The sequence below is a fragment of the Phaethon lepturus genome, unplaced genomic scaffold (assembly GCF_000687285.1).
Source record: "Phaethon lepturus isolate BGI_N335 unplaced genomic scaffold, ASM68728v1 scaffold19624, whole genome shotgun sequence".
NCBI classification, from domain to species: Eukaryota; Metazoa; Chordata; class Aves; order Phaethontiformes; family Phaethontidae; genus Phaethon; species Phaethon lepturus.
The window spans coordinates 1,975-25,211 of record NW_010532863.1 but is presented as its reverse complement, the minus strand read 5'-3'; the positions used below and the strand labels follow the sequence as shown (position 1 = coordinate 25,211).

General features: G+C 47.6%; 1 protein-coding gene across 1 annotated transcript; it reads right to left on the bottom strand.

The window, feature by feature from the left end:
- Positions 1-3,723: 3,723 nt before the first annotated feature.
- ARHGEF33 (Rho guanine nucleotide exchange factor (GEF) 33) lies at positions 3,724-22,494 on the bottom strand. The gene is made up of 14 exons (XM_010285002.1): positions 22,468-22,494; positions 21,380-21,544; positions 19,652-19,773; positions 18,593-18,735; positions 17,191-17,250; positions 14,424-14,639; positions 13,661-13,790; positions 12,207-12,339; positions 10,334-10,417; positions 9,314-9,397; positions 8,352-8,500; positions 7,324-7,482; positions 5,595-6,348; positions 3,724-3,869 (listed from the first exon to the last, which is right to left on the bottom strand). The coding sequence occupies exons 1-14, from the start codon at positions 22,492-22,494 to the stop codon at positions 3,732-3,734; spliced, it is 2,364 nt and encodes a 787-aa protein (XP_010283304.1). The 3' UTR covers positions 3,724-3,731.
- Between the last annotated feature and the right edge of the window lie 743 nt (positions 22,495-23,237).

Genomic DNA, 23,237 nt, shown 5'->3' with positions numbered 1-23,237 from the left:
GGAAAAAGCAACTAGATTCCTTGGAACCTGTTGAAATGTTTTTTGCCCTTACTGAGGAACATTTGTACTTGTACATGACTTGTATTGAGGTGAAAATACTCTAAGAACTTGTAGAATAATCTAGGATACATTGCAACTCTGGGGGAAAAAAAAGCAGGAGAAAGTGCCTAAATTATATAAACTAGAAGTAGCCTCAGTTATGCTGGCTTAGAGGAACGAAGTGGTGAGAGGATACATTTGAGCAGCACTGAAAGTCAAAGTTACCCACCCATAATCTGAGGAGAGTCTAGGGTGGCTGACTTAAGCAGGGAGTATAACCATGGATCTAGAATAGGCACAGCCATGATGACAGCATGTCCTGTTGGGGACTGTCTCAGGCGGTGGCAGTTCCCCAGCAACTAGCTGGTAGGCATGTTCTGCATCCATGTGATTGAAAGGGATTTGGGAAGGAAACACCCCAGTAGATTTGCACAGGAGTAAAACTACATTTGGGCTGATGATGCAAAACTCTACTGGCATTCTCTAATCTCTGAGACTGCGGTCCTCAAATGACACAACCCTACAAGGAGCTACAGAACAGTAGGAGGAATGCTATATGTACTTGCAGGTGCCGTGTGGTACAGGGAGTTCTGAGCACCAAGGGCTGAGTTGTCCCTGTTTGTGGTGTCATTGATTTGGACTTGCTGAGAATGTGGCAAAGGTAAGATAGTGTTGATAATCAGAACTGAAATTAAATTTTTAAAAGAACTTGGTATGTGACAGACACTTGTGGTATACAGGAAGATACTAAGATCTTTTACAGAGTTGAATAGTTGAAATCACAGTGATGTGTATGTTCAGTTGAAGGGGCTCATGGAATTTTTTCTGTGGAGGTTCATGTGTCTAACAGAAGCAGCAGAAGGAGTAAAGGACATGGGCGAAGGAGCTGAAGAAATGTCACGGTGAGCTGCACCAACAACAGGACCTTGACCAGAAGCCTATAGAGTGAGTCATCTGAGTGCTGAGTAGGAGTCTTGGAACCAGGTGTATGGAAGCATTCTTCTCACATGACTGTGTGTGCAGGGGAACAGGATTTTGTAAGTAATGTTGCCTCAGAAAGGGACCTGAGAAATGTGTTTTTTCTTTTAATGGATGCAACTTCATGGCTGATTCAGTGCAAAAGAGACAACAGCGTTATTTAAAAGCAACATTTATTTGGCACAGGAAGAAAAATAATCCAGAGCACACATGTACACTAAAGGTGAAGTTGGATTGGATCCTGCAAGAGGTTGTGTGTTTCTGTGTGGTGCTGAGCATCATTTATTCACTTTATTTACATTCGCAGGTTCTGAGCAGGTACAAGGACATCTCAAATGATAAGTATAGGTCTGGAAGTAAGAACCCATACAGGATCAGAAAGAAATAACCATCAATTCTGACCATGCCTTAAATCACTAAACAGAAGCTGAAATCCACATGCATTTTACAAGCAAGGGTCTGCCACTTTGGAAGGATTTCCTCGCAATGTGAGCAGGTTAGGATGTTAGCAGGTAGGTTTTCCCCTTTGTCCTGTTTCTGTACTGGCATCTGCCTGGCAAGTGTGAGGCGCAAGTTTGTTTTATGAAGGATAGAAGCGTTGCTGTATATGACACCAAAGAAACAAGCATTAGAGCCCTTGACAGCATCAGTGCATTACAGTGGAAACTCATCCATACTGATGTAACCTTGGTTCCATGGACAAACAAATAGGTCTGTCTATGGCTGATTCCTTTGCAGAACAAACAGGCTTTGCTGATGCTTCCGTTACAAGTGTCTGGCGCTTCTTACATATTTCTATCCTGGCCCTGCACTGGTCTGACTGAAAGCTGTGAAGTCCTAGGAAGTGTCTTTGTGATGCAGTGGCTGGTCAGTGTTGAGCAGTTTTGTCTGGGAAGGGCCAGGGAATTAGTAATTTAATGAGGATGCGAGGGAGAAGGAAAGAGATGGAAGGGGTTTTTGTCATTAAAAATGTTAAATTAAAAAAAATCTTCCCAGAGTAGTTTCCAAAACATTTTAATCTCTGGGGTTTTGCTTGGTCACTTTCTTGAAATGTTGGGAAAACTTTGATTGAGATAAAGGATGGATTTTTTCTGTCTTAGGTGGATAACCCTTCTCACATACACCTCTGCCTCCACCATAGGAGGAAAATCAGGTGGTAGATGCAGGTCAGTTGACACTATGGGAGAGCTGTAGGCCCTGTGTCTGCAGTGGGTGTTAGCTAGTGCAGCCAAGGACACCTGCTCTGGGCCCTCCCCATACCGTTGCAACTGCCAGAAGAGCTATGCAGCATGATGGGTGCTCTTCTCTTGGCACTAGATTCAGTCACCCTTGCACTGGTGTTGGAGTCCCAAGGCCCTAATCTCACAGCCTTGCACATTTCCCCTGAGATGTTCACAACCTTTTCAGGTGAAGTTGTTCTATATGACAGACCAGTGTCCCAACCCTGCCAAAATATGGTAATAAAACCACGTTTCCTCTTGAAACTGCCCCCAGTGTGCCCCAATTTCAGCTAACACCACAGCCCTGTACCAATGGTGCTCTTGCTGCTGGGATGTGACATGGATATCACACCAGAGGGCCGTGTTTCTCTCCATGCTTCCTTTTTAACAAAAGCTATAGTCCTCTGCATAGAACAGCATTACCTAGAGTTTGTCATGTTGAGATGTGAGGAGGGTGGCATGTGTGTGGCGTTGTTGTGGAAGGAAGAGCATTGTTGCACAAGAAGAAGGGCTTGTGACTTTCAACACAGGGCACCATCGACTTCCCTGCCCTAGTGCCATAATTTTAGCTAGAACTGCTCCAAAGCAGGGTGCTGCACGTGATGTGGCTTCTAAGGTGGTGTCAGGCCAAAGACAGTTAATAAAGAGTATTTCAAGTGTATTACAGACCAGGAGGCAGGATACTGGTTGACTGTGTTGGTGTCTGCATCAAGTGGGGATAGGGTGGAGGAGAGTTTTTGTCTCCTGTGGCAGGCCCTGGGCTCAGCCTGCACCACCTGCCTGGAGACACAAGGCAATTCTGACAGCAAGAGCAGCGATTCGTACAGCAGGAGACAGTTCAAGAAGCAGCATGCTGCGTAAAAGATGAAGGAGGATTTTGGGGAGTGGTGGAAGTCCAAAAGAAAGGATACTGCTAAGCAGTACAAAACCCAGGTGCTTCATCTGATGCTTATTAGACCTTCTCAAACCAGCAGGATAATGTGAGCTGGCTTCCTGTAAGACATCTTTGATGGTGGTTTTTCTTTGGAAAGTGGAAAGAGGGGAATTTCAGACTTCCATCCAGGATGCCAAGGCTGCAAAGGTAGCCCCTCTGTTATGGGTGAGCCCAAATTAGACCTGGCTTGAATTTGGAAGAGGAAAAATGTATGGCAAATCAAGCAGTGTAGGGGGATGAAGGGGAGGAGAAGATAATGGGATTCGGCCAAAGCTTTCCAAAACTCTGAGGAAAGTTAAGTCAGGCCAGGGTGAAAAGCAAGTTCCTGTGCTTATTGGACCTGCTGGCTGAGCTCCACTTCAACCCATAGCCCGGCCCTGCCCTGTGCTAGGAAGGGCAGGATGTGTACATAAGGCAGTTGTGACAGTCTCCTCTCCCCCACCCCTCTGCCTACTGTGTTAGTCAGGGGAGATCTTGGGGCCTTGCTGTCTGTCTCCACCCACAGGGATCTGGGGAAGCACTGTTGCGCTTAGGCTGTGGCCTGCCTTTCTTGGGGCTGCTTATTTCTTTTTGAAGAGCTTGCGGAAGGAGCTCCGGAAACCCCCCTTGGGCTCGTGCCGTGGGTTGTGGTCGCTGAAGGATGTTTGCTCATTGTCATCCTTCTGGCAGAACCTGGTGTTGTCTTCTGCATGGAGCTCCTAAAAGGGAAAAGACAATTTAACCAGCATTTGCAACCTCACATCCTTGTCCCTCTCTCCCTCTCTCTCTCCCTCTCTCTGCTGGGGGCGACCTGGTGGGTGAGGAGGTGCTGGCAAGGCTGGGAGACAACAGGTCACACTGACCTTGGCAGCACTGGTACCTCTGCAGAGAGCTTGTTGCTGGCTCTGAGACTGAGGCAGTGGCAGAAGAGTGGAAGGAAAAGCATTGTTAGAGGGAACTGGAGCCTTCCTTGCTAAGATTTTGTTTAGAGGGAGCTTACTAGCCCCTTTTGCCAATGAGGGAGCAAGCCAGCATGGATAGCTGAAGGCAATTCCCACCCTCTTCTTGCTAATGAGCTCTGTTTACCCTAGGGCAGGGAGGCTTCAGGCTTCTTGAGCTGATATGGTGTGAAAGACTCTTCTGTTGGCTCTGCTGCTGCCTGGTTTTATATCTGTGGGGCAGAAGGCTTCATTAGCACACACACACCTTGTGGTAAATGTGCCACTAAAAGATCTCTCCCCCTGTCAGGAGTGTGCTGAGTTCCTCTCAGCAAGGCTTGGGCCAAGTGCCTTTTCTCCAGTTCTGCCCACCCCTGCCATGGTGGTCTCTCTTGCTCTGTGAGGGAGAACATGTCCTGCAGTTCTGGACTAGCTCCACATCTGCACCGTGCTGTGGGCCACAGCTCACAGGCTCCTGTTTCGGGGAGCAGGGCTGTGTCCCCATGGTACTTCTCCCTCTGCCTCATCTCCCCTGCTCAGCTATCCACCACCTCCTTCACTCACTAGGCTTTTTTCTGTCTTTTCTTTCGAGGTTTTCTTGGTGCCTTTTCAGTCGGGCTGTTGGAACCTTCCTCCCATCATCATCTGCATCTACAGCCTCATCTGCATCTTGCCTGATTTTAACAGGAGGGTGTTTCTGCAGGCAGCACTGAGAGCACTTTCTAAGCACCTCACAAGCACCCTTGGCCTCTTGCCCAGGAAGTGTGAAGGGCATGTTCCCCCCTGACTGTGACAGCTCAAATCTGACTCTGAACAGGCACTGCAGGCTACAGAAACATGTTCCTGCAAGACTTGGTGTCCCTGAAGGGCTAGAGTACTGCCTGTCATGCCAGTGGTTGTCTGAGAGTTGCTGGACTCTCTCTGTTTTCACACAGACTTTAGCATGGTTCTATGATCCATGCAACAAACACAGGTGAAACAAAATCGATGGACCAGATCCTTGCTGCTGTAAACAGGCTGAGTTCAGCCAAGTTGTGCTGGTTTACACGGGCTGAGGATCTGATACTAAATCCATTGGTTTTCTTAACCCAGCACTCCTCACAGCAAGTGTCAAGGCACCTTTTTAACTCGATGCCACCCTATGGAGCTAATTTCAAACAACTTTGTGCATACTTAGTGACCCTGATCAGATACAACGTTTACTTGTGGGGAAGCTCAGTGACAGAGACACGCAAGAGGCTAGCTTGTCTTAAGGGTGTTCTAGCTGCTACTCAGCCAGCTGTGTGCCTCAAGCCCATGCTTGTCTGTGGGGAAGCTGTGTGTGAAAAGGAGCTGTCTTGTCCCTCCCTTGGGCGTGTATTTGCAGATGAGGACTTTGAATGTGTGGACTTAGAAGCTATTTTGGCATGTTCTGCCCTAACCGTATCTCAGATCTTTTTCCTGCTGCTGCTTCTGCACCACCACGTGCCTTTTTTTTTTTTTTTCCTCCTATTTAAGCCTCCTTACTTCCAAAAAGCTCTGTTTTTCACCCGCTCCTCTCTGTGGGGGGAAGTAGCTCCTTTGGGAGCTTCGAGATGAAGCTGAGATCATGTGAGGCTGGACACTCCTCTCCTGCTTCTGCTGCAGCCGGCTCCCACTGCTGCTCCGTGTGCTGTAGAGTCTGGTGTTCATGCCCTCAGCGCTTCTTGGCAGCTCCTTCAGAGACCTGCTCAGCTGCTTGCCTTTGCTGTGGAACATCTCACGCTTGTAAGTACTGCTGCTTACGGGAGTGCAGCTTTTAGGCAGTGGCTGTAAGGCATGATCTGTCCTCTCTGGTTCTGATGTGAAGTTGACAGGCCTAAGGAAGCAAATGTCTAAGCTGGACTCGGAAGAGGCTGGGGAGCAATTCTCAAATAGAGCGAGGTTTTGGAAGGCATCATCTTCATAGGGGCCTGGCAGGGTGAAAACCTCCCCAGGGTAGTCAAACTCTTCGTAGCTTGGTGCAAAGTTCCTTGCATCCTGCAGCAGCTCCACAGAGGTCCTGATGGCTCTCTCGGCATTTCCCACCGCATCAGCCGGTGGTGCTTCATACTCCATTTCAGGGATGGATTGTAAGGGAGCTGTCAGAGCCTTGAGTTCCTGCTCTGTGATCTGAGAGGATGCAAGGATGTTCTCTGGCCTCTCATGTTTTCTACTTTCCATTTCCCAGTCAGGGGGCTTTACAGCCTGGATGTTCTCCATTACAGTTGGCTGGGGCTTCTTCATCTGGGGCATCAAATGCCTTAAAAATAAGAAAACAAAACAAAAAACCAGAAGTGGAATACTAGAGGATGACCGAGAGACAGCATGACAAGCCCCCTGCCCCTTTGCTCCCCCAGCCCCATTCTCTTAAGGCCAAAAGATATTTTCATATCTTGGAGAACAGTAACAGGTGCCACTAATAGAAATTGCCTGTCTGGGTTAACAGGAGCAAACTTGCAGAGGTAGAACTGCTTATCCAATAGCTTTAGTTGACTTTTGTACTCTACACCATGAAATTAATAGAAACAGTGATGAGAAGCCAACTGTTCCATCTCTCTGCTGTTCATCTGCATTTTTGATTTTTACTTTCCTTCTCTTTCTGTAATGTAGGTGCTGTGTCTTACTTTCCTGTGGTCCGATTGTCTTTTCAGGTGGACAAGGTTCCTCTCTTGGATAGGGTAACTCTGTTCCCAGAATTGTGTCAGGAATACTTGGAGGGCTCCTACCCTCCATGTGTTCCAGGTAAGTCAGCAGAGAGTACTGCATTGGATGAGGTATTAGGTGCAGGGTGTGCACCTCCATGGCCCTTAATGAACAATAGTTAAAGTGTTCCACTGCCATCCTCTGGGGACTTAATGAATGGAGTGAATTCAATGACATGCTGTGTGGAAAAGTACTGGTTTTGCTAGTCTGAGACCTTGGCCATGTTTCCCAGCTCTTGTAATGTTGACAGTGAATAATGCAGAGTGTTACTATACACACTGCTGCCAGGTCTACACAAACACATGTCCTCTAGTACACTGTTAAGACAGCTAGCAAAAGCATTGACAGCTCTGAAATGTTTCCTTCTTGTAAGCCACATGGTAGTGGATAGCAGAAAGGAGCCAGCCCTTCATCTCTTTATGTGTACACAGGGAGCAGTCTTAGAAATGACAGTCTGTAACTGCCCATAATAGTATGGGGAGGAGAGTTTTCAGCCTACTTTGAAAGCCTTCTACTAGGACAAAAGGCTTACGGGGTTGTCGTGCCAGAGGAAGGTGCTGGTGGGAATGACTGTATTGTCTCTTCGGAGTGGATCCCACTGTCCCGGATAGATGTTGCGCTGGGTGTTGGCGAAACCTCTTGGCTCGTACACTGGGAGGTGAGACCTTTGTACAGCTTCACCAGGGATGACCTGAGGGAGGAGAAATCCATCGTCGTGCTAAGAAATAAGGCAGGGAATGAGCACGAGCATGTAGAATCACAGAAAACAGGGCTGGGAGGTACCTTAATATTCCTGTTCACCTCTTCTCACCCCAAGGAAGGACCTGTTCTACCTAGTCTGTTCCAGTCAGCAGGGCATCCTGCTTTCTGTCCTGTTCTTAATGCCTTTCCTGATGGTAGTCACTCCCCAGAAGTCTGCTCCAGCCCTTTATCACCCTCCATATTTGGAAGCTTCCCTTGAAGTTTGATCTTGTCCCCCAGGGAATCATCACAAAGAGCAAAGGTAGCCAGATTTTTATTTTAGTAAGAAGTCTTGATTTCAAGGAACTTTTCTGAACCACAACTTGAGAATCTACATTCAGAGTAATTTCTATCACAGTTCATCTCAAACAGGTTTTGGGAGACTTTTGTGTCTCCCATGCCAGCTCCCCCAGTAAAATAAGATAACTATTTTTTCTCAATCTTAGCCTCTGACGCCTTCAGGCAACAGTCTTGGCATTCACCAGGGCCCTGAGCTGCCAAAGCAGCTAAGCCCCCATGTATTCTTCAAATATATCTCTTGAATATTCCTGTGAAGCATGTGACTGCTATGTTTAGAAGGATTAAGCTGATTTTCCTCTCATTCTTAGAGGTAGAGAGAAGGGCCCACCCCAAATCTGACCTCAGTTTGGAGAACAAATGCCAATAGTGGGCCTTCTCCAGCATTCATATGCAAAGGGATTTGTTTTATCTCAACGGAGCTATGTGCCTGTTCATCTTGCACTAAATCCTCTATTTCCGGGCTTCCCCCACACCTCCCTTTCCCTGGTGATAGAGAGAATGAGCTGATGTTGTGCTTACTTCTTCAGCTTTTTCCTCTTCTGTATAAGCAGGTCTTCATTGCATTGGAAGAGGAGGCTATAGTGTGAGATGAAAACCCGGAGGCGCTGCACACACACCAGCAGCAGGTAATAGTCAGGATGCTCTTGCTCCGTGAACTTCAGGACATTCTGGGGCACAGAGGAGAGCAGGCTGTTTGGAGGGTGTCCTAACGCTTTCTGAGGAGAAAGTGCTATTGGGACCATGGATTAGTGCTCTGGAGTGCCCATGGCACTGCCTTGTGGGAGCACGGTGGGAGCTCTTCTATGCAGCACCGGTTTCTGCGGGACTTGGTCGGGGCCTGCCTCCTACTGCTCCAGTGCAAATACACAAGTAACCACTGTAAATGTAATCACAGGGTGTGTGGGTGATGCACTGGTTGAGTTTGGCATTGGATAAATAAACCAATCTCTTGTTTTGTAGGGCTTGTTTTCTGTGTCATTTGCCGTGTCTGAAATGTTTTAGTACAATCCTCCTGTGAACCAGAACTCTTTTTATCAGCAAGCTCTGTGTAGGAAAGGTTGTTAGGCCCTAGGAGCCTCTAGCCCTCTCGGTCTCTCAGCTAACAGGCATGTTGACCACTCAGCAGAGAGGCCAGCTCTGTTACGGCGGGAGTTAGGTCAGAGCTCACAATAGATGTGCCCCATCTCTTGGCCTCCTGTTCTCCCAGAGCAGCACGCAGCAGAGTTTTTGGCTTCCTGGGGGACAAAAGTTGTTTCTGTCAGGCCAAATGGAGAAACTGGCAAATGGAAGCAAGCTTCAGGTGAAAATTATTAAAATTAAGCCATTCTCAGCTGGCTTTCCCTTTCAAAGGTTTTTTTCCAGAGGCCCCACTGGGTTAGCCAGAAGCCTTGTATCCGTACAGCCCTGAATACCAGCTCTGAGTTAAAAGTAACGTGTTGTGATAAGAGTTCAACAAGGCAGTTTCTATCCTGTGGCCCTACCTGTAGATGAATAAGGTATTCAGGGATTCGCTGGACTATATGGAAGAACAGAATGTAGAGATCAGACTTGATTTCTTCTTCTACCTGAAATAGAGAAAGCAATTTCAGAGTCTCTCCTACCCATAAAACACATCTGCTGCCAAATGGTTCTGGGGTTTAATGAGTAGTTATGCTGTAACTAGTTGTTAGTTATTGTTGTTACTTATGCTGTAAGTAGTTATAACAGTTCACAGGAGCACGCCAGTCAAGTGGCAGTTGTATGTGACAATACACTGGTCTTCATCTTGCTTCTGGAAGGGATGTTTGCAACTCCTTCCACCAGCAATACCAGTCCTAAGGATTAAATTCCTTATGTTAGGGATTATCTACAAGGGACACACAGCCTAATGAAGTAGGGGTGTATGTTTAAAGTGCACTAGTTAAGTTTCATGAAACCCCAGGTAGATACTGTTGTTTCAGAATGAAGTTCTTAGTTTAGGCCCAAATGAATTGAGCAAAATGAGACTGACTTCTAAATTAAGATATCTTGGAAGTGAGCTAGTGTGGTTTAGTTATTTCCCTTTATAAACCACCTTTATATTTAACTTTCCTAGTTTAATCTAAGAATCAAGGGTGTGAGACCAAATACCTGAAGCTGAACAGTAAAGACTCTTTTCTCTCTAAAGTACTTACAGGCCCCTTCTTGGTCTCCCTGTTTGGATAAGTCCTCCATTTTTCAGGAGACACCATGTGCCTGGGACAAGTCTGGATAGCATGTGCATAAGCAAGCTATCTGGGAGGTTTGAGCTGAGACTTTATTTCATGTCACAGCAGAAATATAACTTTGGCCACACACAGTGATGAACATGTTAAAGCTGTCTCTTGTAGGTGCATGTCAGCCATGGCAACATTCGGGAAACTGGCATTTGGTAACAGAACAAGTGGATTGGCAGAAGAGTCCTATCATGGGCAGGCATAACAGGAAGAGATCCAGGCTTGCATGGTGCCATTACATGTCTGTGAAGCAGGCAGGAAGTTTACCTCCTTCAGGATCACCACGTGGATCAGAGAGATGCATTCTGGCAGGTCCCTCAGGTAAGCAACATAGTAGTCCAGAAAATTGTTCTTACAAAAGGAAAAAAGAAAAGAATGAAGAAACTTAAGAGAGATTTTTGGTTATAGGGCCAGCCAGAACAAGAAGCTGCTGATTCCCCACCATCACTCCTGGGAGCTCATCAGCGCAACAGAGCTGCTACCTGTGTGAAGCTTTCAGGGCTTGGGACTTCTCAAGAAAGGCTGTTTTATAAGATGTGTTCAGCTGTTGAGCACAGTGTATAAACCTTTATAGCGGATAGGAGGGAAGATTTCTTATTATTTCTTTCTTATTCAAGACTCTTAAAGTTTATAAAGCATCAGATAAGCTTTTAAACATCCTTCCAGGAGAGCTCCTGCTGCTCGCCAGGGGTTGGGCAGACCTTCACCTTGAGAAGGAGGTGCTGTTTTACTTGGGGCTACAAACCATATAGGATAAGGGGCCTGCCCACCTGCTTGTTATAACTCTGAGCAAAGTGTATTGGGGAAGGGGAGCATAAGAAACATGCTCTTTTCACATCCTCACTGTGAATACAGGCATCCAAGCTGTCAAAGCTCATGTGTGGCTCCTGCAACCAAGTCTAGGTCTTGTGCACTTATTGTAGAATCATAGAATCATTAAGGTTGGAAAAGACCTTTTAGATCATCAAGTCCAACCATCAACCCAACACCACCATGCCCACTAAACCATGTCCCAAACTGCCACATCTACATGTTTTTTGAACACTTCCAGTGATGGTGACTCCACCACCTCCATGGGCAGCCTGTTCCAATGCTTGACCACTCTTTCAGTAAAGAAATTCTTCTTAATATCCAGTCTAAACCTCCCCTGGTGTAACTTGAAGCCATTTCCTCTCATCCTATTGCTAGTTACTTGGGAGGAGAGACCAACACCCACCTCACCACAACTCCCTTTCAGGTAGTTGTAGAGAGCACTAAAGTCTTCCCTCAGCCTCCTCTTTTCCAGGCTGAACAACTCCAGTTCCCTCAGCCACTTCTCATAAGGCTTTTTCTCCAGACCCCTCACCAGCTTTGTGGCCCTTCTCTGGACATGCTGCAGCACCTCAATGTCCTTCCTGTAGTGAGGGGCCCAAAATTGAACACTATTTGAGGTGCAGCCTCACCAGTGCCGAGTACAGGGGCACGATCACTTCCCTACTCCTGCTGGCCACACTATTTCTGATACAGGCCAGGATGCTGTATTGGGCACCTGGGCACACTGCTGGCTCATGTTCAGCTGGCTGTCAACTAGCACTCCCAGGTCCTTTCCACAGGGCAGCTTTCCAGCCACTCTTCCCCAAGCCTGTAGCGTTGCATGGGGTCGTTTCAGGAGGAAGTGCAGGACCTGGCACTTGGCCTTGTTAAACCTCATACAGTTGATCTCCGCCCATCGATCCAGCCTGTCCAGATCCCTCTGCAGAGCCTTTCTACCCTGGAGCAGATCAACACTCCTGCCCAACTTGGTGTCATCTGCAAACTTACTGAGAGAGCACTCGATCCCCTCATCCAGATCATGGATAAAGATATTAAATAAGGCCCCAAAATGGAGCCCTGGGGAACACCTCTGTGCATGGGGCTGTGCTATGTGGCTGCACACCCCCAGGTGGGTCTGGCATGTGGGCTCCTTACCAGCTGAGTACTACAAAACAAAGGGGTTATCATGCACCAAGACTCTGCTCAAAGGAGGCTGGCTGAAATGCCTTATCCTAGCCACAGCTTCACAGCACAACCCCTCTCCTGTAAGGTATCTCAGCCTACCTGTGGGCCATCAGCACAACATCATGAATCATAGCAGAAGAGTCCAGAGAGGTCTGTAACATACCTCATCATTTGTTAACTTCAGGAAGATATCTCCTAGGATCCCTTGTCGTGGCCAGCTCAGGACTCGCTCCTGTAGAGCGTGAAGTAAATCGACATGCTGCTGGACCAGGTACCGCAAAGAGTTGGGGAAGAAACTGAAGGGAGATTATATCAGACTGGTTACACAGAGCAGAAGCTCAGCCCTAAGCATGTACTACTGAAGTGTGTATTCATGGGTGGTCAGCACAGGCTTGCTTTAAACACAGGTATTATTAACTACTCTTATTGGAGTTCTGGCTGCACCAGGAGGCCCTGTTTTGGCTGCTATGTACATGTAGGTACCCTCTCCAGTAGGCTATTACAATGTTTTGAAGGTTTCTTAGGCTGACTCTCCAATGCATTGTGTAGCTGACCAGAATTGGCAGAACTAAAAAGCCCAAGGCAGTGCTGCTGTGGCTAATGAAGTAGAACTGTAGTCCTGAGCCATCCCATAGAGTGCTTGGAGGAGAGCTCCCCAGCTCTGTATGTTGTCCCATTTGTCAGGCCCTTTAACAAGCCAACCCTTTGATGCAGAGCTGGTCAAAATGTGCTACTGCCTTTCTGTCATTTCATGCTGATTTCATCCAGAATCAGAATGAAGATGTCAAATATTGAAATATTTTGCCAGATGGACAGGTCCCAGGGAAAAAGAGTAAAAATGAAAACTCACTTTGGACTATCATGCCTCAGTTTGAACTGTGTCATGTAGCTGCTTAAATGAGTCCACAAAAACCCATGTACCACAGTGGACTTTTGTCAAATGACTCCTTGGATGTGGGACTCCTACGGACAGTGGAAGGAGCCAAAAAAGAGACAGCTAGCAAGGACTGGGCTCCCCAGATGTGCTTAGGGGCTGGGAACTCCCAGGCCAAAGCTGAGTGAATGAGAAGAGCTGTAGGAGCTATCCCATTCTGGGAACTAAGTTGCCACAGGGGATGGCCTTTGCAAAGATCTGGATTTAACTGCTAAGCTGGGACAGTCCCACTGGTCTTGTATCTATGTGTAAATATGTGTGTATGTCTGTATATATCGATACTGAATGGATGGCAGCCACTAGTCAGGGGCTTATGTCCACAGCAGCTTCTAGAGCTGGAGCTATGGACTGGGAGAAGCAGGCAGTGAATGCACAAAGCTTTGTTCCCACCCAGGCAGGAGGCATGCGAAAGAAGAATAGGAGACTGATGGGACTCAGAAGGAGACTGAAATGAAGTAGTAGTGAAACAGTTTGGGATGCAAGGCGGACAAGATGCAAGGACAGGCAGGAAAGTCTTTAATCACTGCAAAAACCTTCCAGTGCGTCCAATTTTCAACTAGAAATAAGCTTGAAGTGTTCAAAGATCTCTGTATGGATGAAAGAAAAGTGGGAGAGAGGATGATGCAGAAAGAATATTGACTGAAGAAAACTCCCCAAAAGAGAGGGCACAGTAAATCAAATACCTTCTCTCTTTGGTGCTCCTTTTCACATCTTGCCCTTGCAACGTGGCCTTGATCTTCAGGATTAGGGAAAGGTTGATGACATATTTCCTTTCTGACTCCAGCAGCTCCAAAGCGATGTTCTGCCTTTTGGCTTCCAGAAGATAATAGTTAAGTTTAAAAATAAGGAAATGCTGACCTCAAGGACAACCTCATGTTAGTCTGGTGATCGGACACTAAATCATGAAGGAGAAACTGTCGAAAAGTAACACCAATGTCTTGTCTTTGTGTGTCTGCTTTCTCCAAAATATAAAATTCTAGCCTGATGCTGTAACATGCCCCAGACATGAATGGAGCCACAGTTTGCTAAGAACGCTCCAGAGCAAATGTGTTTTCCCCTATGAATACCATTTTTTTCCCCTAAGAGTAACAAAACAAGCAATCAAAGGTGAAACAACTCACACCAGGGATTCACATCCAGTTTCCTGCAGAATGAGAAGTTGTATTTTTCACCTGCTTAAGTAACTACTCTGTCACAATCCCATCAGTACTCTGAACCTGCCAGGTCTAGGAAAGGAGAATAGGTGTCCTGCATGCAGAGTGATTCTGTCGATGGCACAGACCAGCAAATACAAAGGCCTGATGTCTTGGAGACTGAGGCCCTGAGACATTCCCCCCTAGCAGGAGAATACTGGCTTGTGTGTCTCCCTCTGTAGAAGCTGATTACCAACCAGATGTGAATGCAGCTTTGAGCCTCTCTAGCCAGAGTTTTCCACTCTGTCCTTACCAGCCAAAGAGGGTTCACATATAATGTTGTCTGCTGAACTGTATCTGCTTTGGCTCATGTCTTTCCCTCTCTCTGGTTGCTCTTTGGAAATGTATTCATCTCCCCAGTCCTTGGTGTCCTTGGGCTGCTTCCACACTGTTGATGGCAGATGCACTTTTGACTGCCCCTCTGTTGTCAAGGAAGGTTTGAGGCTGTCATCTGCCTCTATGGTTGCTCCTGCAATGACAAACAGCTGTATGGATCTTGACACCTCAGTTGACAGGTTATACTACAGCACACAGCTAATCTGCATTATCATCCATTTGAAGTACTAGAAGGAGAGTTTGAAGCATTCTCTGTGGATTACAAGGACTGTAGCCTTGTAGTGTTAATTTACAAACAGAAGCGCAGTTGGTCAGCACTTCAGTAGAACAAGGTTTGCACTCTTCCAGCATTTATTTTCAGGCCAAATAAGGTCCAAAATTAGACACGTTAGGAAAGAAGAAACATATATTCCAAGTATATTGCACCCATTTTTAAAAAGGGTAGCAAGGAGGGCCCTGGGAACTACCGACTTGTGAGCCTCACCTCTGTGCCCGGGGAGATCATGGAGCAAATCCTCCTAGAAGCTATGCTAAGGCACATGGATGACAAGGAGGTGATTTGAGACAGCCAGCATGGCTTCACCAAGGGCAACTCCTGCCTGACCAACCTAGCAGCCTTCTATGATGGAGTGACTACATCAGTACACAAGGGAAGACCTGCAGATGTCATCTGTTTGGACTTCTGTAAGGCCTTTGACACAGTCCCCCGCAACATCCTTCTCTTTAAATTGGAGAGAGATAGATTTGATGGTGGATGAGGAATTGGTTGGATGGTTGCACCCAGAGATGCAACAGCTCAGTGTCCACATGGGTATCAGTGATGAGTGGTGTCCTTCAGAGGTCCGTATTGGGACCAATACTCTGTAATATCTTCATCAATGATATAGTGGGATCGCGGGCACCCTCAGCAAGTTTGCAGACGACACCAAGCTGAGAGGTGTGGTTGACACACCTGAGGGATGGGATGCCCTCCAGAGGGACCAGGACAAGCTCGAGGAATGGGCCCGTGTGAACCTCATGAGATTCAACAAGGCCAAGTGCAGGGTCCTGCACCCGGGTCAGGGCAACCCCTGATATCAATCCAGGCTGGGGGATGAAGGTATTGAGAGCAGCCCTGCCGAGAAGGACCTGGGAGTACTGGGGGATGAAAAGCTGGACATGAGCTGGCAATGTGCACTCACAGCCCAGAAGACCAGCCATATCCTGGGCTGCATCCAAAGAAGCATGGCCAGCAGGTCGAGGGAGGTGATTCTGCCCCTCTACTCCACTCTGATGAGACCCCCACCTGGAGTCCTGCATCCAGCTCTTGAGCCATCAGCACAGGAAAGACAGGGCCCTGTTGGAGCAGGTCCAGAGGAGGGCCACAAAAATGATCAGTGGATTGGAACACCCCTCCTCTGAGGACAGGCTGAGGGAGTTGGAGTTGTTCAGCCTGGAGAAGAGAAGGCTCCGGGGAGACCTTATTGCAGCCTTCCAGGACTTAAAGGGGACTTATAAGAAAGATGGGGACAGACATTTTAGCAATGCCTGTTGTGACAGGAGAAGGGGTAGTGGTTTTAAACTAAAAGAGGGCAAATTTAGACTAGATATTTTTGACAATGTGGGTGGTGAAAAAATTAGAGTGGCACAGGTTGCCCAGAGAGGTGGTAGATGCCCCATCCCTGGAAACACTCAAGGTCAGGTTGGACAGGGCTCTGAGTAACATGATCTAGTTAAAGATGTCCCTGCTCACTGCAGGGGGGTTGGCCTAGGTGACCTTTAAAGGTCACTTCCAACCCAAACTATTCTGTGATCTATGATTCTTAGTTGCACTTCAGGGTTTTGGGGCTCTTCAGGACTTGGTAATATGACACGTTGTCGGGTATTGTAGAAACAGAAAGTTTGTTTTTAAAAGCCATTCTCAATCGATATAAACTGTCATAGCTTTTGAAATTTTTGTTAGCGTGACGTGATTATGCAGCAGCAGGACTGATAGTCTGAGGCTATTTAATCACAGAGAAGGTAGGGGAGGGTGCAGGTGTGTTAGAGCCATTGTGCAGGAATTGCTTTAATGCAAATACCTTAAATTTGGGTTGCAATGAACCATTTTCTGTAGCTTTTGTTCTCTCTTTTTTTCAAATGGATTCAAGCAAAAGAGCCATCCAGAACGCTTTTAGCAAACAGCGAAAACATGTAATGGTTGTTCTCATGTGTCCTTTTGCTGGCCAGGATCCCCTTACCATACCCTTATCTTACTTCTGACCAATTTTTGTTTTTGCCAGAAAAACTATTCAGACATGTCTACAAGGAATCTAGAAGCTGATGGGCAAATAAACAGCTCAACAGTTCTACTGCTGTGTAGTCACTGCAAAGACCATCTCTTCCCAAGTGGCAAAATGACGCTCACATTATTCTTTGCCATATCAGTAAGCCTCAATTCTTCCTTTCTGCAGAGGCACTTAGAACCTGTGAAAGCAGCAGCAGAAAGGCTTTCCCTGCCAAATATCAATCCTTTGCATTGTCTGTAACATATTTGGCACTTCAGCAGGTTTGCCCTTATATCTCAACTGCAACTATGAAAATGGAGGTACATGGCAAAGTGAAAGACATTCCTGTGAAACTGCATTCCCTGAAAGCGTTTCTTCAAGCAAACACTCTGATTGAATCATTGTCCCACTGTTTTTTGCCAATTTGTATTTTCCTACCTGGACCTGCTACAACTTTCACACTTCCTTCTCCCATTGGCACGATCCTGGTGTCAGACACTGTTGAAGAACAAAGGGAAACTTTATAAGACAAACCAGCTGTGGAGCAGGCTTCTTCCTGCCAAGCCCAGTCAGTATCGTTAGATCCTCCAGTGTTGCACATTTTTGCTATGGAAACACCCCAGTTAGATCCTCCACTAAGGAGGATCTTTACTGTTGTGGTTCGTGTTGCGGCCTTTGTTTCAGTAGCACCTGCAGGCAGGATAATGTGGGTGTCCCTGTTGTGCTTGGTGCTGTATGACTGCAGAGGAACATTAGCAGTCTTGGCTTGTCCTTGCTCAGTAGGTGCACACTGTGTAGAAGCAAGCAGAACAAGAGGATGGAAGCCTGATACAGAGACACGGCTGCCATTTTGGGTGGAAAGGAGCTTACTGAAGAGTGGAAGGGTAAGATGATTGGAAAGAAAGGGGCAGTGGGAGAAGTGGGCGAGAGACGTGGATGTGCAAGATGGATGTGAGGGAGAGGGCTAACATACTACCTCAGAGTAGGGCAGAGGGAGGCCATGACTGGCCGGATTCTGAGCAGAACAGAGTAGAAAACAGCATGTAGTTTTCATCCAATCTTGCCTTTGTTGACATTTTAAATGTATATGTTTTTAGGGTCTTCCTATCTGAAGCAAGAGAACGATAGACCAGTTTAGACGCCCAAAATTAATTAGAGAAAAGAAGGCTCTGGTCCATCACATTTTCTTTTATTCCAACTTTCACAAGTGTTTGGCAGTTGACAGTGTTTTCCTGGTCAAGGTGTAACCCTACACCATGGGTTAGCAGCTTCCACAGCTAACAAGAGGCAGTGATTCTCCTAGCAGTGTGTATATGCAAGGAGCAGTGACACCAGTAGTCAAGTGTGTATAGATACCAGCTCCCATGTCCCCTTGTCAAAACAACTGCTGGTATGGCCCCTTAATGACACTGTGTGTTCTCTGTCAGCCCAATCTCTGTGATCCTCCTTTCTGTGCCCTGCTCCCTTACATGGAAACAAATTCACAGGTTGTAGTATTTTTATCAGGGGCTTCTGCTTGTCCCTGTTTCTGTGCCACTAGCATTACAGGGAAAAAGATCCAGCCTGCTTTCCTTTCCTTGGAGGAGGCAAGCAATGAGTTTTGGGACAATGTTTACAGAGCAAGCATCTCCTGAATCCAGGCCAGCAGCAAGGTTGCTATCCTGAGACACTGTGACAAGGTGTGTGCACAGACCCAGGAGCAGTGCTGCTGAGGGGAGCACTCCCATTCTCTTTTTGTGCTGCTGCCATCTGAGGAAAACTTGGTGTCCTCTTACCCTAGTGACCTTTTTCTGGACTTTTTCCTGAGGAAGGCACTGCATTTGCCTACTCTATTTCCTACCTTTTTCGTAAGTCACGTTGTGTAAAAGACTTGTAAAATCTTCATTGATCAGCACAGGTTCTGGGAGGTTAATGGATCGAAATGGGCTGCCCTGGAGAGGTGTAGGCACTGTCTGTGACCCGTGATCATCCTTCTGTGCTCTTCTGTACAAATACAAACAATGAGACAGTTGGAAAGTATGAGTGCTACAGGTGAAACTCCTACACTACAGTTGTGGCAGGCACCAGTATAAGTACAAGCACAGAGTGAGAAGTAGGACAACTCCAGCAGAGACCAGGAAAGGAGTTGGCTTTGATGGAGTTGGCTTTGATGCAATTCATGAACAATGTTCTGGCAGTAACTTCCACTGGCTATATAAGAAGGTTATTTCAGATCTGTTCTTTTGCAGAGCATATTTTATCTAATTAAATAGCTTAATTAGCTAAGGGGCTAGCCTAGATTTGCAAAGCACTTGCATCAAGGCAGCTGTATACCCATCATCAAAACTGTTTTCAGAAGGAGGCTAATCAGGGCTAAGGCGGACAAGCCGTCTGCTTCATTGCAGTAACAGTGTGGCCCAGCAGTGTGCAAACATGCTCCTGCATGACCCTGCTCAGAGAATAAAAGTCTGGTGACAGGAAAGCAGAGCATGACTGCACCATCAAGACCCCACTGAGTCCTGCATGCTTGGAAGGGGAAACTGCAGTGCTATTGTCTGGATGGGGGTGGCTTAGCAATAGCTTGTAATGGTGAAGGCTCCTGACTTTCAACAATATTCCTGCTCCAACATGTCTCTAGCAGGTTGGTGTGTTTCACTGGGCCCTGGTTTCCCTGAAAGCTGCTGGGGCTATTTTGCTGTTGGAATCCCAGTGAGGTGTTGGTGTTTTTATCCTGTGTTTGCTCTGTGGGGTATGTGTCTAAAAGCTTGGGGTGAACTGAATGCTAGAGCTTCCAGTAATAATCAGGTTTGATACACATGCCCAGCCAGGAAAAGATGAAGAAATTAAGCTATAAGGAAATGAGCAAAATGGACAGCACTGCTAATTAGCACTTCTGGAGCCCTGGAGTTCAGGCCCTTACTTAGCTTTCACTTTCCGTGATTCCCGCCGCTTCTCTTGCTGCAGCTGCTCAATTTTCTGTTGCATTTCCTCCTGCTTGGCACTGATTTCTTCAATCATTGACTTTGCATCGCTGAGCTCCTCCTGAGAAACAGGCAAAAGCACAGCATTCCCAGGGTGCCCATCAGACTTACATAGCACAGCTTTGAATGCTGGCTGGTGTGCACTGGAGATGCTTCAGGGTGCTGCAGAGTGGCTCTGTGATTAGACACCCTTCCTTTGCAAGTCCAGTGTGTGTAATGCATGCCATGCACAGCATGGCAATCCTTAATTCAACCACAGGCAACTCACATGAGCCAGCATGATGTCACATGGTTAAGGGACTGGTGGGAGATGGAGACATAGGGCTTCATACACCACCAGGTGAAAGCACTGGGAGGACTCCTGTCTTTAATGGCATTTGGAGGTGGGCCTGAGGAAGCACATTTCCCTCTGCAGTTCTCCAGCATGTATATTCACATCTTGCACTTGGTTCAGATCCTAGTGTGATCATTCACATGTATAAGCTTTTGCTGGTCAAGGCCTTGGAGCTGCCCTTTTAGCCTGGTTTCCTAAGGAAATGAGGCCCTCCATAACCTCCCTGTCAGCACGTCCTCCCTCAGGCAGTTTCAATCAAGCCTTACTCAGATGCAGAGCTCTCTGATGCATGAAATTCCTGCAGGTTTTATCTGTGTGAGTGGCAGGGTGGAGGAGAGAGACTCAAGAGTTTCTTGTAAATCAAAGGAGAGCTATTTTCCCCAAGCAAGGAGGTGGCTTCACTGGGAGCTCAGCATTTGGACAGTCAACATGGGCACGAGGCAGAGGGAGAGCAGCCTTTGCCCCTCCTGTTGCTTGCATAATTCCTTGTGTCTGGATTTTAAAACTCCCTTTTTCCCCCATAACAATGTCCTGAATAACCCTGCCTCTCGTTGCTTTGAGACCTCTGCCATATGCCCTTACACTTCTTGTTGTCTCCCTTGCTCATATGGGACCACAAGGCTCCTTGTGCCCAGTGCCATCTGCCTCTCCCTGTCACAGTGTCAGTAACAGGCTTTTCCAGTAAGCAGCCCTCTAACTTCACAAGGTATTATTGACTCAGCAAAACCCCATGGGGAAAATTTACCATAAAAACAATACAATTGTTCCTCTGCCTATCTCCTCATAGGCAGTCATCCAGTTTCTGCATGGAGATGCTGGCTGGTTTAAAGTGTACATCAAGCCTTCTTGCTAGGCTCTTTCTCCAGTCCTTTGTTTTTATCCTCTTGGGCTGGATCAAACCAGGCAGCACTTCCTCCCACCCATGTGGGAATGCAACTTCAAAAGGCTTTAGGGTTTTGCGTTAAGACTGTGCTCCCCAGTGGCTTTGGTTCCTGCAGGAAATGCAGGAGACCTGACTCGGGGAGAGGTATGGCACAGTGGCCCAGCAGCAGCCTCTAAACAGGCCATATGCCTGTTGCATTTGTAGCCCAGAGCAAGGGTTGCTTGTGCCCAGGGTAGTTTGCAGCACTGCCTCGTGGCCCATCAAGAAGTCTAAACAGGTCAGGGCATGGGCTATGTTTGGGTTGGAGTAGTCAGGGGAGACACAAAGCCAAAGGAAGTGCACCAGATACATCTGAAACAATTGCCAGCTCATTTTCTTTGCAAGCAGGAAGGTTTGATGGAGGCAGGGGAATATGGTAGGTATGCAACCCCCTGCAGGTCACGCTCCTACCTTGAATGTGTTGAGGGAATTCTTCATCTCTGCCACTTTCTCTTCCATGGCACAGCGGCAGCTCTTGACCTTCTCCTCCAGGGCATACTCGCCATGCTGGATTCGTGACAGCTCCTGCATCGCTTCTGTGAAACCCGCCTTCAACTCAGAGGCTAATGCCTGCAACTAGAGGAACCACAAATATGGTGGGTTCACTCCCTCGTCCCATATGCAAGTGCCCCAAGGGTCACCCATGGTTCAGAGTGGCATGAAGGCTGGGTGTAACCCATCCTCGAAGATACTGTCCTCTTTCTCCTCCTCCTGTTATGGCTGGGAGTAATGGGAGGGAGATTCGGCCCCTGCTGCAGCCTCATTACAGGGCAGGAGGTGTTTGTCTTGGGTAGTCAATGTGCCCCTTTTTAGACTTAGAGTTTTTCCAGGCTCCCTGGCAGTTTGCAGCCTGTCAGTCTGTAGAAGGAGAGGATAGCCTGAAACATGCCAAGAAGGTTTGCAATAACAGCAGCCAGATTATCAATCCCCAAAGCAGCTGAGCAATCAAGAACATGTCCGTTTTTGAGCAAATCCTCCTCCCCTACATGCTCGTGGGGCTGGTGCTCTCCCCAGACAGGTCTAACACCTCCTCGTTCTCCAAGGTCTGTGGGTGGAGAAGCTCTGTCCTTGGTCAGCAGGCGCTTTCCAGGGAAGGAGGCAGCTCTTTAATTCGTGATAGGGAAGGAATGGGAGATTTTCCCCTGGCATACAGCAACACTGTGCCCACGCTCCCTGGTTTATGTCCCTAGAGGCCCTAGTGCTGCTGGAAGAGCTCACAACCTAAGCTGGAAGCAGCTGGTTGATAGCCGGGCGAAGCAGGAGACAGACCAGGCAAGCCAGGCTGGCATAGCAAGCAGAAAAGGCAGGTGTGGAGGTGGGCAATGAGGGGAGGTATAGGTGGCTTGCAGAGGGCTAAGCGGGGACACCCTCTTTGGGGGCAGCTTGGGCTGGAAACCCTGAACTCTGCCCCCACTGCTGTGAGCAAGGCGCTTGTTCTGCCTGCACAAAGCCCACGGCGAGGTCACAGCCCAAGGTGCTTTGGTACCAGGGGTTTTTACCTTTACAACAGAAATTCGGCCTAACATCTGGTTATAAACTGAGTCCAAAACTGGAGCACTGATGGTAAGAGGACAGCCACCCCGGGGAACTCAGGCGCTTGAGTCCTGTAAATGGAGCAGAGATGGCTTCCGATACCTCGGGGCAATGGCATGCACCATCCTCCTCTGATCAAGACTGGCAGCATCTTGACAGAGGACGTCTGCCTGACATCCCCACTCCTACCCCAGTGCTTACCCCACAGTCCCCAGTCTGGTCTGGCTGGACACATATTCCCAGAGCTTCCTGGGTAGGAAGAATGGGACTGATGAGCTGGGATAGGGCAGAGGGGAGCCAGAGGCTGCAGACATCATCCCTCCTCAGGCAGTCAACCCTGACTCCCCAAGCCAGCTGGAGTTCCAGACCCCTTGGTTCACCCACCCTTTCTGGCTGCAGTGGACACCTTCCTGTGACACTCCTGTGACACAGGAATGGTCACCCTGTTGACCTGTGAGTGTAGCCTGAAGGGTTAGAGGGTCTGCTTGGGGACAATGCTGCTAGGGAAGGCAATGACCATACTGCTTCTGATATCAGCCTACGGGGGTGAGCCAGATGGTCTTAGCATCATCAAACATCCAAACATACATGCCTGGAGAAGTGGGGAGCTATAAGTACTGCAACTGTGCAAAATGTTAATATTCCTATCCCTGCTCACAGGTGCTTGCCACACTTACACACTGAGGTGACATTGCCAAGGCAGAGTCTCCCTGCTAGCCTGCATCAGAGCTAGGCA

Excerpts from the sequence above, each read along its gene's own strand:
- ARHGEF33 (XM_010285002.1), bottom strand. The coding sequence starts at position 22,494 with ATGTTAGGCCGAATTTCTGTTGTAAAG. Across the intron at positions 9,398-10,333 it reads ACGTGGTGATCCTGAAGGAG|GTAGAAGAAGAAATCAAGTC; the intron begins GTAAACTTCCTG and ends TCTCTATTTCAG. Across the intron at positions 3,870-5,594 it reads AAAAACAGAGCTTTTTGGAA|GAGCTCCATGCAGAAGACAA; the intron begins GTAAGGAGGCTT and ends TTTCCCTTTTAG.